This window comes from Gorilla gorilla, chromosome 1 (genome assembly GCF_029281585.2).
Source record: "Gorilla gorilla gorilla isolate KB3781 chromosome 1, NHGRI_mGorGor1-v2.1_pri, whole genome shotgun sequence".
NCBI lineage: Eukaryota > Metazoa > Chordata > Mammalia > Primates > Hominidae > Gorilla > Gorilla gorilla.
In genome coordinates, this window is record NC_073224.2 from 31190098 (window position 1) to 31208650 (window position 18553).

Here is an 18553-nt window from a genome sequence, read left to right on the forward strand (position 1 = left end):
TCAATGACTAACTTTTAATACAAGTATTATATACTTGCACTAAATTTTTGGTGGAAATATGTCTAAGTACTGCATGGGACATACCTGTACTAAAAAATTATGTGTTATTTACCTACAATTTAAATTTAATTGGGGATCCTATGTTTTATTTGACAACTGCATATACAATCTATAAGGAAAACTTTTTATTTTATACCACAGCTTCACTTAAGAAATGTTATCTTAAGACTCTAAGAACTGCCAGCAACAAAAACACAAAATATTATGTTTTAGAACCAATTTTAAAATGTGAAAAACAATAATAAACTGGTTAATCCTTTGGCAAAAACTATTAGAAAATCCATTTAAGTTACTACCCCTTCCGCGTTAAGAAAAAACAAACCTTAATCTGCTCCTGGGAATTAAAAAGTATTAAAACTGTGGAACCCTTTCTTTGCAGCAGATATAGGTATATAATTAGCTTAATTTCATTATTTGTATGGAGTGTAAAAGGGGAAACAATCATGAACAGATGTGACTAAATGAAATTAATCCAATTAAGCTCATTAAGAAATAGTTTTGAAAAAGTTGATTTTAAATGAAAAGTGACAATACCTTAGAGTTTATGAAGAAACTATATTAAATAATCGAGATTTTTTGCCCAACAAAACATTTTTTGTCTGTGAGACAAAAACACAGAAGACAGATGGCTTTTAAAAGAAAGAGACACAGGCCAGGCATGGTGGCTCATGTGTGTAATCCCAGTGCTTTGAGAGGCCAAAGTGGGAGGATCATTTGAGGTTAGGAGTTCCAGACCAACCTGGGCAAGATAGCAAGACCCTGTCTCTACAAAAAGATTAAAAATTAGCCGGGCATGGTGACATGCACCTGTAGTCTTAGCTACTCTGGAGTCTGAGGCAGGAGGATCCCTTGAGCCCAGCAGTTTGGGGTTACAGTGAGCTATGATTGCACCACCAGCCCTCCAGCCTGGACCACAGGGCGAGACCTTGTGTTAAAAAAAAAAGATAGAGAAAAGAAAAACAGAAAGAAACAAACAGCATTTTGAAGATGATCTGCGATTCATTAAAGTCTCCTTCCCTTGATTATGAGAAGCCACCACTAATTCTGGTTTCTAAGAGGGTCGTTGTAATTGTCATAAACTTTTTCCCTTTAGAGAAAGATATTTCTGATTTCTAAAATCTCTTACAACAGACATCTTTAAAGGAAAACTAAAAATACTCTTAAGCTCCAGTTGAAAATTATTTTATGAGAAATAGCTATATTTCAACTAAGACACAATGGAAAATTAAAGGCATTTCGAAAATTAGAGTCATCAGCTTGTTTCTACTGGGGAATTAATAAAAAAAATTTTTCAAAAAACACAATTAACAGCACTTAGATATCAGGACTTTTACTGAGCTTTACATTAAAATTACACAGATCAGGTTTAAGCATAAGAAAAAACAGGGCCTCACTTGAAACTGACTACCATATATCTGAATTCCAACACTATTACAGAAAAATAAAGTTATTTCATTTTTGATGTAATACACAACTTTATTCTTCAATAGGGAAATCAAATAGTCATTGATTAAGAACTTGCTCTGAAATCATACAGACCAATTAGAATTCTAGTGTCTGTAACATCAGGAAAGTTACTTCAACTCTATTAGAGTCAGTTTCTTCATTTTAAAACTTGGGAATCTCAAAGGGATTTTAAGAATTAATTAAAAACTTAAATGCAAGGAAAACACTTAGCAACGTTAAACGTAGTAAGTTCACAATAAATGCTGGCATATCATTCTAAGCCTTTCCATACTTATCAAAGATTGACAGGCTTGTCAAAGTTATTTTTTTACTTTTTTTCATTTCATTTTATTTCATTACCAATATCAGCATTTATAATACAATCCTGAGTAAAGATCTGTATTTTAATGAGAATTTAAATATATTATCAAGATGGTTACCCTCGCATTTAGAACCAGCATTCTAACATGTTTCAGCAAAGTATCAACTTTAAAGTCCATGGTCTTTCAAACAGTTATGTACCTATTCATTTAGGACAAATAGTTTACAAGTAGGCAAAAAAGAATGATCACTTATGTTTTTTGTACTGCCAAAAGGATGAACAGACTAAGAAAAAAAGTATAGGAGGCTACTTTGTCCTTTTCTTATAACATCATTAACTAAATTTATAATTTAAAATTTATATTAGTGTTTTTCACTTGGAACTTACTGTCTTCCTCTAATGTATTCTTAAGAAAGGAAGAAAACATTTGTCATAGGTATCTGTATGTATGATTTGTATGGAGCGTAAAAGGGAAACAATCATGAGCAGGTGTGACTAAATGAAATTAATCCTATTAAGGATTAATCCTGCTCCCTTATTAAGGTTTTTTTAAATTTTTCATAGCTTCAAAATACTGCCATGTTACAGACTGAAGCTTCTGGAAGTTTCAAAGATGGAAAACATATAAGTTGCAAGACATTTCTGTTTAATGGTTTACAATATTGAATTCATAAAAATCATCTAATTACTTATAAACTGGATAGAATGAATAAATGTCACAGCTGAATAAAAATGACAAATGACTTGGAAATCCACCTTTATGAATGCTTAAACAGTTTTAAGTACATCTGGAATTAGAGAATGAGAACCAGTTTCTTTCAAACTTGCTAAAAGAGAGAAAATCAAAAAGGTACCTAGAGCTTTCTCAAACAAGATAATCCTTCTTTAATATTATTAGCTCCACATACTAGCTTTTGGAGATAATTAATTACTTAGGTCATGAAGACAGGACACCCTCCATAGCATATAAAAAACCAGCTATGATACTAAATCCTAGTTCACTAAGTAATATGTGTAAGGTAAATGGATTGCAGTCATCAACTTATGAAATAACCAGTAATAAGCTCCACTTTAGAATGAAGAAGTTTTTCCAAAGAGAGAAAAAAATATCATTTCAGTACCTTGTCTTCCCTCATCATTGGTAAACAATCCAGCATCAGTGCTGCTGAGACTGCTGGAATCACTGTAATAAGGAAAAAGAAAGAAACAGATCAAAAGAACAATTGATCTCTCAGTCGTAAAATTTTAAAGAGACATGGCAGCTCAGAGATGGAACTTAAGCCTGACAAAGATCTGAAAGAAAATAAGATGATTTTTTTTAAATCAAAAAAAAAATCATTCCATTCACTACAGAGCATATTATTTTTGGCACATAAAACCACAGGAATCTAATGGGACCCTGACAGTAAGCCAGATGTGACTGCAACGAGATGCTGACACAATTGATGCATTTTATTATGTGCTCTCATCAAATGCTCACTGCTCCTTTCTTATGCCATGCAATTCAGCTTGAGCCTGGAACACCACTGCTCAATAAAATGGGAAAAGTCTCAATCAAAAGCAGGCTAAGCCTTTCTTCAGCACATGAAATACAAAGGACTAGGATGAGATTACTTTTCATAACCACATTTACAAATATTCTGGAGAAGACATTACTTAAGAATTCACAACAACTCTATTAGTTTGCAAGGAAGAAAAAAGTTTAAAATGGTGATAATCCATTATATCGAAGTTAAGGTCACTTTTAAGCAAAAAAAAAAAAAAAAAAAAAGAATATTACAAATATTAAGGAGGGAGTGTGTAAATAACACGGGTTCTCATTGCTCCCACAGAAGCTCCAGAGTCAAATCTAACATACAAATAAAACAAATAGCAGATATTTGAATAACATAAACAAACTGTTACTATTCTAATAGAAGTAATGCTTATATGATAGTCTAGTTTAAAATACCAGGAGAACAAGGTCATATAATGAGAGGCTTAGCTTTTAAAGAAAATTTAGTGATGTTCTTTAAAAATTCTCATGTATTTTATTTTTACTGTAATTCTTAATTTTAACCAATCAGGAAATCATCCCTTTTTTTAATTAAAATACTTTTTCCATTAATATGTAGAATTCCATAATCTTATTTTTTAATAAGGCATCCTAACTTGTTTTAAAATATTTAAATTGAGAAGTTTAGGATTAAAATTATAGATGAGATCTAAATTCACATACATTTTCTGAATATAATTTGTTTCTGTTCGATCTCTTAAAAAATAAATATTAATGAATAATATAGGAATTTCTTAAGAGGCACATTCTTCCAAGGAGTTCTGAATTTAGACCTCTCTCTAGCTTTCTTCCAAATTAAGTGCATGTATGAAGCTCCCTATATTGTACAATTGGTAATGAAAAAATATTTTCTAAGAGCATCACAACCATATTTTCTTATTTACAAATATATATGCTCTTCTACGCACTATAATGTGAGAGTATTAAAATCACCTCAGAAACCATCTTTCTGACATTTTGCTGTCTAAACTACCATTGATACTTTCCTCTTTCCTGTGTGCCCCCCATTAACACAACTCAAATGAAGGGTCTCATATACACCTCAGGTCACAGTTCCTTTTCTGAAACCCTTGAGGCAAAATGTATTTAAAATTCTGAATTACTCAAATTTTAGCAAGGTATATTCTAAAATGCCTCGGAGGAGTCTGGGATAGTACTCCATAAAACAGATTAATATATTTTTTCAATTAAATGAATGAATATCCACATTAAGTACAGGTCAAATTAAATTTGGCCACAAATGAATTAGTTTTTCATAGCTTTTCAGAGTTCAGATTTGCAGACAAAGCATTATGAATTGATGTGCTATTTTTTCTAGACCATGATCTTCTAATCTGAATTCAGATTTACCCCTCTCTAATCTATTCTACATACAGCCAGGTTCACCTTTTCAAAATAAAACAAGTTGACTAAAAGTAATGTGATATTCTGAAAACAAAAAAGGACATTAAATAATGGCAAAGGAAATTCTAATAAACTATGAACTTTACTTACAAATATATCAATTTTGTTTCATTAATTGTGAGAGATTAACCGTAGTAATGTACAATATTAACAACAGGAGAAAGTGGATTTGGGATATATGGGAATGTGATATACATGAACTCTCTGAACTATCTTTACAACTTTTCTGTAAATTTACATCTATTCCAAAGAAAGTAGTTGATAAACTATGCACACACACATACACACACGTGTACATTATAGAACAGTCTTCTATTTAAAAATTTAAAATTACTTCAACACTTGTTGAATTAAATTTAGATTTCAAGACTTTCTATGGATGGGCCTCCATCTAAATTCTTCTTATTCCCATCTCTGGTCCTTTTATGTTCTTTTCCCAGTGGTATGCCTATCTCCACTCTCTTCCCTCTCCACCTGTCCAAGCTCTTGAAGATATAAGGAAATCAGAATTCCCTCTCTTCCAGCTCTGAGTCCTTAGTGATCCTTGTCCTACTTTGAGGTATGTTGGCATGTATGTATACAACATGTTTCTTGATTTACATTTCACCTCATTAGTATCTAGAGTTGTTCCGTGTACATTATGTACGTGTTTCTATGTTCAATAAATCAGAACAAGAACTTAAATAGAAACAAGCCTTTTACTTTCAGCAGCTGACAGTCATTACGGCTTATCTCCAAGGACACCCTTTCCTTGGAGATTCACCTTTTTAGAGTGAATTTTATAACACGGTATTTAGATGAGAATATATTCCACATATGCTGGATGAACAAATATATGTACACTAATATCAATCACTTGCCCCAATTTGTTCAATTCCTATATTTTCTGTAGAGTCCTCTTTCTCATTCATCCTCCCAAATAGTCAGTCAACCTCCCATCGATTCTAACTCTTAAAATTGGTCTCATTACTCTCAAATACTTAGTTCTCTCTGCTATCATATCATAATTCACCTCCCACTTAAGCATGGACTGGAGGTCAAAAATAAACAAAATACAGCTGTAAAGATCACACTATCTTGAAAAAATGTAAATCAACTTGAGTTTCTTCACTGTTAAAAATTCTTCACTGATCCCATTGACTATAAGATGATAAAATCCAAACTATTTACCATAGCACATAGACCTCTGAGAAATGCTTTTTGCTGTAATTCTGATCCCACTTTATTTCCAGTAAAAACAAAGTATGTATTTTCATTTCACAATTCATGCCTTTTCACAAGCTGCTCCCTCTCTACCTATGAATGCCATTTCCCTCTCTTCTCTTGACTTCCTCAATTCCTGAACAAGTCTTACTACTTGCTTTAAAGCACAGTTCCCTTAGCAAGTCTTCCCTCACTAATACTTTCCACTCAGCACATTTCATTTTCATCATTTGCTTGCCTGGCTATCCCAGACTACGCAGCTGTTGAGAACAGAGTCTCCATTATTAGTCCAGGTGCCACCAGTGAAGAGTAAATTGTAGTTAATCATCAATGTTTGTTAAATCTGACACACACACACAGCCCCCCACACTGAAGTTTCTCTTACTTATAAATCAACCCCAAGGAAATATAAAGCTTTTTGTAGTAGGAAAGCTTTGGAAGTAGTCTTGAAAACGCTTATACTTGTTACCATAATACCTTAAATATTTAGCAATCTTTGCACAGAAGGAATTTGCACCTAACTTTTAAGTGACAACAGAAAATAGTTTATAAATAAGTTTCAAATCAGAGAAAATATATTTTTTAACATTTATTCAAGAGTAAAAACATACTCTGAAAACGTGTACCTGGGCTGTTTGTGGACTGCTAGGTAGCCTGTTCATGCCTAGTAGATACTCAAATACTTTTTACAATGAAAAGAAATGAAAAATGGGAGTTTGATCTCATTTCCATTACCAGTTACATGTCCTATAAAAAAGCAGATCAATAAAAGCCAGAACTAAAGAAAAGGGGGGGAGCTTGCACAATGAATCCAAAAAGCAGGTAATCTAATTGTGAATAATCCAGAATTAAGTATGTTATATCAGCTGCCACATACTCTCCCTCCCGGTAATTGAGTCAGACAATTACTTTCAAGTAAGGTTGAATTGTCTTAAGTCACAATGGCCTAATACAAATAATACTTATTTCCATATAAGAATGACAATTTTCTTGCAAGAAAAACAGATACCATAAACTTTTCAAAGCCCTCTGGAAACTTTTTTTTGAGATAGTCTTGCTCTGTCGCAGTGGCGCGATCTTGGCTGTCTGTAATCTCCGCCTCCCAGGTTCAAGCAATTCTCCTGCCTCAGCCTCCTGAGTAGCTGGGACTCGGCCCACATCACCACACTCGGCTAATTTTTGTATTTTTGCTAGAGACGGGGTTTCACCGTATTGGTCTGGCTGGTCTCAAACTCCTGACCTCAGGTGATCCACCAGCCTCAGCCTACCAAAGTGCTGGGAGTAAAGGCATGAGCCACCGTGCTCAGCCACATTTTTTTAATGTAAGTAATTTTTACTTCTTTAGAAAAATTATATGACTAGCACACCATGTCTAATAAAAGGATGATTCCATAAACTTTTACCAGGTCCCACTCACATTTACAAGCAAAAAAACCCCCAAAAAAACAAAATAAAAAATAAAAACCAAATAAAAGATTGATAGCTCACCACAATTCACATGATTAAAATGATCCCAGCCCTTGGGAGGCCAAGGCAGGTGGATCACTTGAGGTCAGGGGTTGAAGACCAGCCTGGCCAACATGGTGAAACCCCGCCTCTACTAAAAATACAAAAAAAATTCGCCAGGCATGGTGGTGCACACATGTAATCCCAGCTACTCCGGAGGCTGAGGCAGGAGAATCACCTGAACCCAGGAAGTGGAGGTTGCAATGAGCTGAGATCACACCCTTGCACTCCAGCCTGGGAAACAGAGTGAGTCTCTATCTCAAAAAAAAAAAAAAAAAAAAAAAGATAGCAGCCCTATAAATTAAAAATCAATTACTCTTTCTCAGGCCATTTTTACAGACTGTTTTTTCTGGCTCATAGTTCAGCATTCGGTTTTGCGGACCCATGCCTAAAAGGAAAAAGTGTTAATACATTCTCATTTCTTGCAAGTAGCATTACTTCATCATTTCAGTATAAAAGAAAAATGATCACTTACCTTTTGATGCTGTCAAAATAGTATTTAACAATTATCGACAGATTAGATTTACTACCACGGGACCATTGTTTTTCCTATTTTTCTAATGACAAAACCAGGTGTTTCTAGACTATAAATTGGGTTTTAAACTTCATAAGTGATCAGAATTCCTAGAAAGCTCCAGATTTTTTATGTCAGGCCACATACATGTTGAAGTGGTATAAACTTTTGATGTTCAAGAATCAGAATAGATTAATGAATTGTGACACTCTATAAGGTACCAAAAGCTAAAGGTCTATAATTAAACATATAAATAATTATATATCCAATTCTGAGTTACAAACGTGCTGTTATTCAAAAGCACATTCTTTTCCACTGAAAATCCATTTCCTTTTCTCCTTGTAGCTGAAAATTGAGTCATTATAATACAATCAAAAGACTTTGTGTAAATCAAACAAGCAATTTTGCTTTGTGCTAAACATCATAAAGTATAAGGAAATATAACCATAGTTAAACAGTAATATCACTATCATTATTACAATTTATAATTATTTTAAAATAGAATTAATTAAAATATAAAACATTCAACCACAAACACTGGAGATAAATACTTTTATATTTAGAGAATATAAAAGTCACCTTTCACTCATGAGCTCATCTGAGACTTTTTGCTCTTCACATTCCATTTTGTCCTTATTGGTCTGGTTCGTTTCCTCACTTTCTAAAACTACTCCTTCATCTTGGATTTTTGGTCCTTGTCTGATTATTTTCAACTTTCTTTTTTTGACTTTGTTCTTGGTAAATTCTTGATACTGGTAGGCTCTATCACTGTCCATGTCCTGATCTCTACAACCCTCAGGTGGCTGGGTCATTGTCCGTTTGTTAGAGATGTCCTGTGGGAGATCTACTGCCATGCGTTTTACCTTTCTCCTCCTGCGCAGAGTTCTATTCCCAACATTGTCCACAGCAAAATCAGACTCATGCCATAGAGGTCTTTTCCCTCGAACATTATTATTTAAGTTTGATGATGGCCTGCGCTTTGCTACTAACATTTGGTCATCAGAGTCACTGTGATCTTTTTTATTATTATTGTGATTCTCTCTATAGTCCTTGCTTGGTTCTTCTAAACTAGAATCAGAGCCTTCACTTAAGCAGTGACCAGTCTCCCACGGGTGATGCACATTATACGACCTCCGTTTTCTCCCTCTCCTTTTCCTTGCCTGGCGTTTCAGAGGGCAAGATATACTTCGAGAATGGTCTCCTGTTTCAGCAAATCCACCTCGAGCTTGCTCTGAGCTCTCTTCCAATGCTGAGACAAGGTCATGAACCAGCTCCTCCATGGTTCTACTGAAATGCCTTCATTTTTTAGAGAAAGAAAAAAGAAAATAGTCAGTCTTAACCACAGTAACCTCATTTTCTATAAGTCAATTCATTCTAAATTCGACAAAAATTAATAATGATTACAAAATGTTTCAAAGCTAATTTTCCTATCCAAGATATTACAGTTTTAAATATTGATTCATTTTAGGCCTCTTCTTATATAAGTTCTTTTATTAAACATAGGAATTACTTCCAAGATAGAATAAGCTTATGAGCAATGAAAGATCCCAGTATTTTTATATTTTTCTGTATAATTATGGAAAAGTTCTGTTTAAATCCCTATCTGCTGGCCCACTCCTACCCCTTTTCTAGAGTCAGTTTTCCTACAGCAGATACAGAAAGAACTTTCTCAGTCCCCTCTTCGCCCACTAATCTCTAAGTAAAAAAAGAAACATGAAATCTTCTATTCACCACGTGCTCTAACCAGTCACTGTCATATAAGAGGCAGTTAGAAAGACAGACAGGTAGTTTCAGGATTAGTAATATATGTGAAAGTTTAACCAACACCATGCATTTATTTAGGCCACACTAATCTCTTAACCCAGTGAAGCACAAACTACATTCGCATTCAAATTGGAGCCTCACGGGTTTCAAAGGGCCCATCATTACTTCATTCTGAAGCAATCTCTTAGGCTTTCCTTTTTTAAGAGCATTAAACTATATTACCAGTATGAAAATTATTCAGTAGTCAGCAAGAATAAGCATAAGCATTCTTTGGGAATTTTTATAAATTATACTTGTCCTTTTAAAACCCAATTCCCAAAGATTTTAAATTAGTTGGTGTGACATAGAGCCATGGTATCTGGTTTTATTTTTTAAACATCACAGGCAATTCAATTTGCACCCGTCTTCTGAAGGCCACAGGCAATGATTTCTAAAATCGAGATCTAGAGGCACCTAGGGATTGAAATATTCTCAACAGTCATACAGAGCTTCTAGAGCCTACAGCAGGAGTAGGCTTTTATGTAACTGGCCTGCTAGTAAATATTCTAGGCTTTGCAGGCCACTGGGTCTCCCAAAACTACTCAACTTGCCACTATAATGCAAAAATAGCCACAAGCAATACATAAATAAATGGGTATGGCTGTGTTCTAATAAAGTTTTATTTATAGAATCAAGTTATAGCTGTTTATAGTTTGCTGACCCATGGTCTATATAGTCTCTACAATCATGTATAGTCTCCAACAGTCAATAATTTCAGGCTTTTGCAAGTTCCTTATAACAGCTTTCAACTTTTGTCTTTTCATTTTAATAACCTAAAAACAACACACATTGTGATTCAACTGGATTTACCATTTATAATGTGATGCATACAAACAGCTTCTAACATTTGCGCATTTACTATTTGCCAGGCTCATTTCTAAGTGTTTTACATATATTATTTCATTTCATTCTCACACAACAACCTTATGAGGTGGGAGATGAAATACACAAAGGCCGAAAGATCTCTGTCACAACGTGATGCGTCTAAGTAGTGGAGACAGGATTCAAACTCCAGCAATCAGGTTCCAGAGCTCCAATGTTCACCAAACTACAGCCAAGATCAGCTACACGATCCCGGTAGCCAGTTTGTATTTTTGTTTATGATTAATTTAGCACCAGGTAGTATTACTGTAATCCTCAAGACAGATTTAATATACACCTATGTAAAACCCAAATGACTCATAGGTAGCTATTACATGGTTTTGAACAGAAAAAAAAGAGGTGAAAGACCTGAATCAACACAAGGGACAGGGTGGCGTAGCTGGTGAAAGTAAACTGAGCTCAAAGAACCAACCCTGTACTGGTTAGTAAAATGTACACTGTGAGCAACTAAGTAACATGGCATTGTGGTTTGGTTAATGTGAATTTGTATTTTCTAGATTTATTTCCATGGGCATTCTGAATGTGTTTAATATAAACAAAAAATCTAATGCATACAGCTTTTTAAAAAATGTGGTGATTCAAATATCTATTTTAAATAAACTCTGGAGGGCCACTGAGATTTGATTTTTCCTTTCTAAAGCTACTATATACAACTCAGGGTTTTTTTGTTTGTTTGAGACGGAGTCTCGCTCTGTTACCCAGGCTGAAGTGCAGTGGCATGATCTCGGCTCACTGCAACTTCTGCCTCCCGGGTTCAAGTGATTCTCCTGCCTTAACCTCCCGAGTAGCTGGGATTACAGGCGCATGCCACCATGCCCGGCTAATTTTTGTATTTTTTAGTAGAGACAGGGTTTCACTGTGTTGGCCAGGCTGATCTCAAACTCCTGACTTCAAGTGATCCACCCGCCACGCTTCTCAGGGCTGGAATTATAGGCGTGAGCCACCACGCCCAGCCCCACAAATCAGGATTTAGAACATTGAATTTAGAACATTGAATAAAAGAACTGTGTATCACATAGGAATTAGCATTAAGCCAAACAAAACAGAGGCTACAACTTTGACTACACTGATAAGCCAAATGAATCTTTTTTCTATTATCTAAGTTATCAAATGCCCTTTTCCCTTAAAACAATGAATATTTTGTTCTTTTCCTGTGACATTATTTAATTAAAAGAAATATAGTCTGAAAGACCTATTGTCTCTGAATATAATATTGCACCTTAAAAAACATTCACTTGAAAAAAATGCACTTTAACATGTATTAAAATCAATATCCTCTCTCTCTATTATCTGGTTCTGGAGTAACTTACACTTGGAAGACAGAGTTTTCTTATCAATGGGTGAATGGCCAGTTCAAAATAATAAAACATGAAATTAACTCGATGTATGAATATAATATCCAATTAAAGTCAGTTTAGTTTGGATATTACAATTTAGTGCTTTACTGCAGCACAGAACATTTATAGTACTAACATTAGAAAAAGGTTAACACATCTGATTCAATCCATTGAAATCTGATACTCTTCAATTAATTTGGTTTAAAAAGTATTGCTGTAACCAATAGAGTTTAATAAAATATAACTGCTAATATTACTAACAATGAAATTTCTTAGTAATAGAAATTTCATTCTTAGTAATATTAGCAGTTATATATGCAAAATTTCCCTAGAATCTCATGAAAACTGTGTCAGCCTTATTTGACTTTATGTTTCTTCTCTCAAGAGAAAATAAAACTTATTTTTAGGCTGGGGGCGGTGGCTCACGCCTGTAATCCCAGCACTTTGGGAGGCTGAGGCGGGCAGATCACCTGAGGTCAGGAATTTGAGACCAGCCTGGCCAACATGGTGAAACCCCATCCCTACTAAGAATACAAAAATTAGGCCGGCGTGCTGGTGGGCGCCTGTAATCCTAGTGACTCGGGAGGCTGAGGCAGAAGAATCACTTGAACCCAGGAGGCGGAGGTTGCAGTGAGCTGAGATCGCAACATTGCACTCCAGCCTGGGCGAAAAGTGCAAAACTCCATCTCAAAAAACAAAAGAAAAAACAAACAAACAAAAATCATATTTTAAAAAAACACTGTAATTAGAAGAATCCAATTTATTCCATGATGTCACTCAAATATGAATCAACTACATATTACTTTTAAAAGCTTTTTTGAAAAAATCCTATAAAAACACAGAAAAAATAGACTTAACAAGTCCTACTCAGAGTTCAAATTATCTTTTTCCCCTTCAGTTTCAAATAACTACACTCTTCTCCAAGTCAATACCAACCAAAACCCATGCTAATGAGCCAGTAATATTATAGTCAGTTAACGTCAAGCTGCTTCACTAACATCCCTCAGTTAAAACTGGCATCGGCAGGGCACAGTGTCTCACGCCTCCAGTCCCAGCACTTTGGGAGGCTGAGGTGGCAGGATCACTTGAGACTAGGAGTTCAAGACCAGCTTGGCCAACAAGCTGAAACCCCGTCTCTACTAAATATGCAAAAATTAGCCATGCACGGTGGCAGATGCCTGTAATCGCAGCTACTCAGGAGGCTGAGGCAGGAGAATCACTTGAACCAGGAGGCGGAGGCTGTAGTGAGCCAAGATCATGCCACTGTACTCCAGCCTGGGAGGCAGAGAGACTCTTGTCTCCTACTGGCCCATCAAAAACAAAGTGATCCTAAGAGACCATCACATGACCAATAGCTCTTTTATTTCCTTTGCCTTGGCAGTTTACACTGATGCGTCAGAAGACCAATGTATTAAAACACTTTATCCTAGAGATAGTTTCTTAAATAAGAATTTCCTATTAAAGGGGAAACCTGGAAATATAGCACTTTTCTATACAAATCTGTACTTACTGAACAACCAGTTTTAAAGTTTGAATTATACTAAATTCAGTGAATGTACCACTTAACTAATTTGAGATTTTTATATTCATAATTGTAAGAGCCATTTTTCTTCATTTAGAACTCATTTGGAAATGAAATCTTCTGGGAACAGTTAATATTGGGTAATATCTAAGATAACAATAGTTCATCAATAGTTTTATTAAAATAGTCCTAATGAACAGAATACCCCAAAACAAAATTATGGCCCCAACATCTACATAAAGTTGGATTTTATGAAAGGAAATGATTTGGGCAGATGAGTACTTTATTTTTTCGGGTGGTATTGGATTATGCTGAGCAATATAAAATGTATGATCAATCCAAGATTTGATATGCAAGCTTTATTTAAAAATGTTAGGCCAAAGGTCAAGTTTGTTTGTTTCGCTTCCTCTACCAAATACCCAGTAAATGAGTGAACTATTATCCTTGGGTTCCTTATCTATTCTAATAAATTCAGGCTCTAATAAATTCAGAAAAAGGCCTTTCTAAAAGTGGAATCCGTTTAAGAATAAGACCAATTAATGTAGAAAACAGAGTTTAGTGTTTTTCTTTCAAATATTTCTGGTTCAAGGAAGAAGAGACAGGAAGATGCTTTAGTCCTAACTTATTGCTTAATCTACCCTAAGAACTGGGAGTTGATTGATGGCCCATGAGCTCTTAAATGTCAGTTAGCAATATATTAATATAAGTGGGAATAGCAAGAGTGAAGAAAGCCCCAAAAACAGATTCCCCGAGAAATAAACAGTCAACTATTTTTACAATGACTATTGCTTTTTGAAGCCTCTGTTACCAATAATTGCTATTCCTAATAGTGAAAAATAAAGTATATATAGAAAAGTTAGTCAGGGAATAATTTCCTTGCCTAGATGCTGATAAAAACTGTGTAACAAGAGGATATGCATGTGTGTCTACTAAATAAACCCAAGTTCATATTAAAAACAAGAACTGGCCGGAAGCAGTGATCATGCCTGTAATCCCAGCATTCTGGGAGGCCGAAGTGGGTGGATCACCTGAGGTCAGGCATTCAAGACCAGCCTGGCCAACATGGCGAAACTCCATCTCTACTAAAAAATACAAAAATTAGCTGGGCGAGGTGGTGCACACCTGTAATCCCAGCTACCCGGGAGACTGAGGCAGGAGAATTGCTCCAACCCAGGAGGCAGAGGTTGCAGTGAGTCAAGATCACGCCACTGCACTCCACTTTGGATGACAGAGATACTCTGTCTCAAAAAAAAACCTTCCGGATAGAACTCAAGGATAATTGATTATAGCTATTAGGTATCTAATTAAAGAAGAGGAAAGTAAATATTGTTTATCACCTAGTACTGGGTAAAACTCTCATCTTTACTTCTCTAAAACATGGATTATCAGTTCTACAAAGTTAAGTAATTTTGGGAATGCAGTGCTAAAAGTAAGTTACCTGGTGTTAAGTACATCTGCTTAATTGGCTTACAAAAATGTAAGGGAATAAATAATCATTAATGTATTAGTTTCTGTATGAATAAAAATTTAGTGTGTACAAAAACACTGTACTAACACACAGTACATAGTCAAGGACTATGCTGCTGAATGTTATAAACTACTCACAAACTTAACACAAAGATAGTCTTGGACTTATACGCCTCCATTATCATATTAGCTTTTATTTAAGATAGAAAATGTTGGTTGGTCCTAAAAGTATGCAGCAAACAGCTGAACCAAGCAGATTAAAAGTAATGCATAATAGTGTAGACTATGAAAATGAGCGACTAAACATGCAAATGGTGAGCCTTCAAGCTGCCACATCAAAGCTAAATGACTAATGACTTTATGACTAATTTAACACCATACGATCCATAAGAATTATCTTAAGATTTCTGCTGCTTATGGGAATTTATATATTTCCCTCCTCAATGGGAATATTATTCATCAAATAAGTCCTTATCTCAACCTAGGAATCTATTAAGAGACTATGTCTTCAATTTTCTCCTTTTATATATATGTGAGGGAGTGGGCGGGCATTATCTTAGGAAAATTATCAATAACCCTAACACTAAATGTTGACACTTAGGCTAGTTTAGAAATTCCTCGACTCACCTATTTAAATTATTAATCAAAAGTAAATTTTTTCTCTCTTTTTGAAAAAGGTAGGGAAGAATTATCTTATTCTGAAACATGTAAATGATTAATTACAACTTTACATTAATATTAGGCAATAAATACGAAACACCATTCTCTAGGGAAAAAAAAAGGCTGGGAGAAAACTACAGAGAACATGAGCTTAGAAATCAAGGCTATGAATTTGGTAGCTAATTCCAGTTATATTCATTAGCTATAGGACTTTGGACAAATTACCTATCTTCTGATTCTGTTTATTCATCATAAAAATCTGCATAATTTCTACCTTGAAAAGATTTTTCTGAGGATGAGTGGGTACTTAATGTTCAAGGTAAGTTATTTCATGTTTCAACGACCTCTACCCACAAATAAGAGAAACTGGTCACCAAAAGATCCCAAATGATTCTGCTTTTAAAGTATAACCATACTGGGAATCTTGAGGGTATTATAGTTAAAGGCCTTCAATCTTTCTGAGGTCATGAAGCACTCTGAATGTCGGGAAAAGGAAGGCTAGCAGACATATATAAATTGCTGCATACAATTTCAGTAAGTTCATGGACTCCTTGAAGACTCTATGGAGCTAAAAAAAAATTTTAAATCCCAAATTAAAAAAAATTAATGCTGTGTATCTGACCTATTTCCACCTTAAAAATATACATATGTAAAGTTAAAAAGATTAAATAATCCTTCCCCGTTAAAACTGGAAAGGAAGCAAAAGCTCCACTAACTTGTATTCAATCACAGGTGCTCCTGGCAGCTTCTACTTTGTCACCTTTGTTACCATAGGAACATTCAGGAAGTTTTCTTTCCTCTTTACCATGGTTTGCTCAAAATCAAACGGTGAATGGCTTTAAGAAAAAAAAAGTCTAACCCTAGTTTCCGAATTAGTGATTTAATAAGGCAAGCTCATTTATTATTTAAATCTGAAGACCATGCTTCTGATTTTTTTGCTACTTCATTTAATGACTTCATGAGTCATTCAAACTTTTCCTTACATTCTAATTGCTTTCAAAATGTAAACTATTAAAAAGCTGCCTATAGGAAATAAAGTCATTTTAAAACAAAACAAAAAATTTAGAATCTAATAAGTAATTCATTCTAGCTCTTGTCAATATGCATATATTCAAATGTATTAGGCAAACAGTAGGTAGGAAATGAGTCTTATTTAATGTTTACATTAATATACAGTAACTGTTCAATAAAAATTTACTTAACATATAACCTGAATTCCTGTAACAGGAATGAGAATGAAGACAACTGAATATTAATTAGAAGTAGCATACTGCTTGACACATAACAGATTTTAAAAAATAATCTGCCAGATGAGCAAACCAATGAATGACTAAATGACTGAACAAAAAACAAAAGAAAAACATAATGACTAAAACTTTTAGACAATCCATATTCCAAATTTTCTGCTACATTAACAAGCCAGACACTCTAGGCTTTTAGCTAAGTAAATGTGAAGTTAAGGAAAAATTATCAAAGACAATGTAAAGGCTTCCAGCTTGACATAAATATGGATGCTAAGAAGCTATAACAAATTTAATGAATTACTTGAACAAAATCATACTGTTTATTGCTCTGATTCTTAATTGTTGAAACAAAAACCTGACTCAAACCTGCCAGTATGCAACTAAGTTCAAGACTAACAAACTCCAAAAAACAAGCAATTCAAAAAAATGCACACCTTTTACTATGCAGTTTTCTGGATTTCAATAAAATCAAAATACCTAATAGGAATGAAAATGCAGAAACAAAAGTCCAGAGTCAATATAGTTTATTTTAATGGCTTTTTTTTTAAGCAAAGCCACATAATAAAGTTAAAAAAAATAGAATACCATAGTTGAATACAGAAATTATCCACATTTACCCATTTGGTGCCTAAAAATTGAAACAGCAACGTCCACACTGGAGAAGTTGAAAAAGTCAAGATGGGAGCTAAATAAGTCAGAAAATCCAGACTGGTTAACAAATTTGGGCATCTAACTGCTAGGTTACATATTCCTTGAGATATTATATCTCATTCAGACACATAGGCAACATATAAAAGTGGTTAAGAATTTTGGGGGGGTATACTGGAATCATCCTGCAAATATGATACTTAGGCCAGTTACTTAAACCATCTTTGCTTCTGTGTCACCTTATCTAAAATGCAAAGAATGATACACCTACCTCAAAAGATTTACATGAGATGACACATATTTGTAAAACCTGGCACCTAATTAACTGCTTAGTAGCAGTATTCCCAGTGGGACTGGAATTTATTACTGGGATCAAACATACTTATATAGTAAGTATCTGTTCAATTAATGAAGAAGAAAATTCCATTAAGAAATCTGGAATGACTGGATAGTCATACAGATAGACTAGAAAATAAAGATCCAGTTTTCTGGAACATATTCATTCTGACAAAACAGGAATGACTTTAGAATTTCATTCAAAAATACTAAGTGCTACCACTTTGTTATACTCTGGTGACATAAGAAACGGTGAGTTGTATGACAAGCGAGCCTTCAAAGAGAACTGAAGGAGATTTCTAACCATGATTTTAAAGGTAAAAGAAGTTGAGAGAATCAATCACATTCTGATGTAGTCACCTACCCTACAAATCAATAGCACCCTAGGAAGAGCAGACCAATCTACATAGGACATTTTGTCTCCCTGACTTAACCAAGATAATGAACAGTGAAACATTAAGACAGGTATCCTTGAGAGGGAACTGTGGGGTGATGGACAAATCCATTATCTTGTTTTGTGTGGTGTTTACGTAAGTATATGCAATTGCCAAAACTAATAAAATTAAGCATGTAAGAACTGTGCATTTCATTCTATGCTAGTTATACCATTAAAAACTGGTTCATTTAAAAAGTGCTCCCTACTT

The 18553-nt window shown here is 34.5% G+C and overlaps 1 protein-coding gene across 6 annotated transcripts in view; it reads right to left on the minus strand.

Moving 5' to 3' along the window:
* The window catches only part of GPATCH2 (G-patch domain containing 2), a 201763-nt gene that overhangs the window by 181810 nt on the left and 1400 nt on the right, over positions 1–18553 (minus strand). For all 6 annotated transcript variants that reach the window (XR_008677486.2, XM_004028411.4, XM_055379546.2 and 3 more), the window contains exons 2-3: positions 8590–9306; positions 2950–3011 (exon numbers count right to left, since the gene is read on the minus strand). Coding sequence is in view for 5 of the 6 variants with exons in the window: in XM_004028411.4 (XP_004028460.2) it covers positions 2950–3011; positions 8590–9306 (779 nt within the window). In the remaining variant the exon portion in view is untranslated. The remainder of the gene's footprint in view (positions 1–2949; positions 3012–8589; positions 9307–18553) is intronic.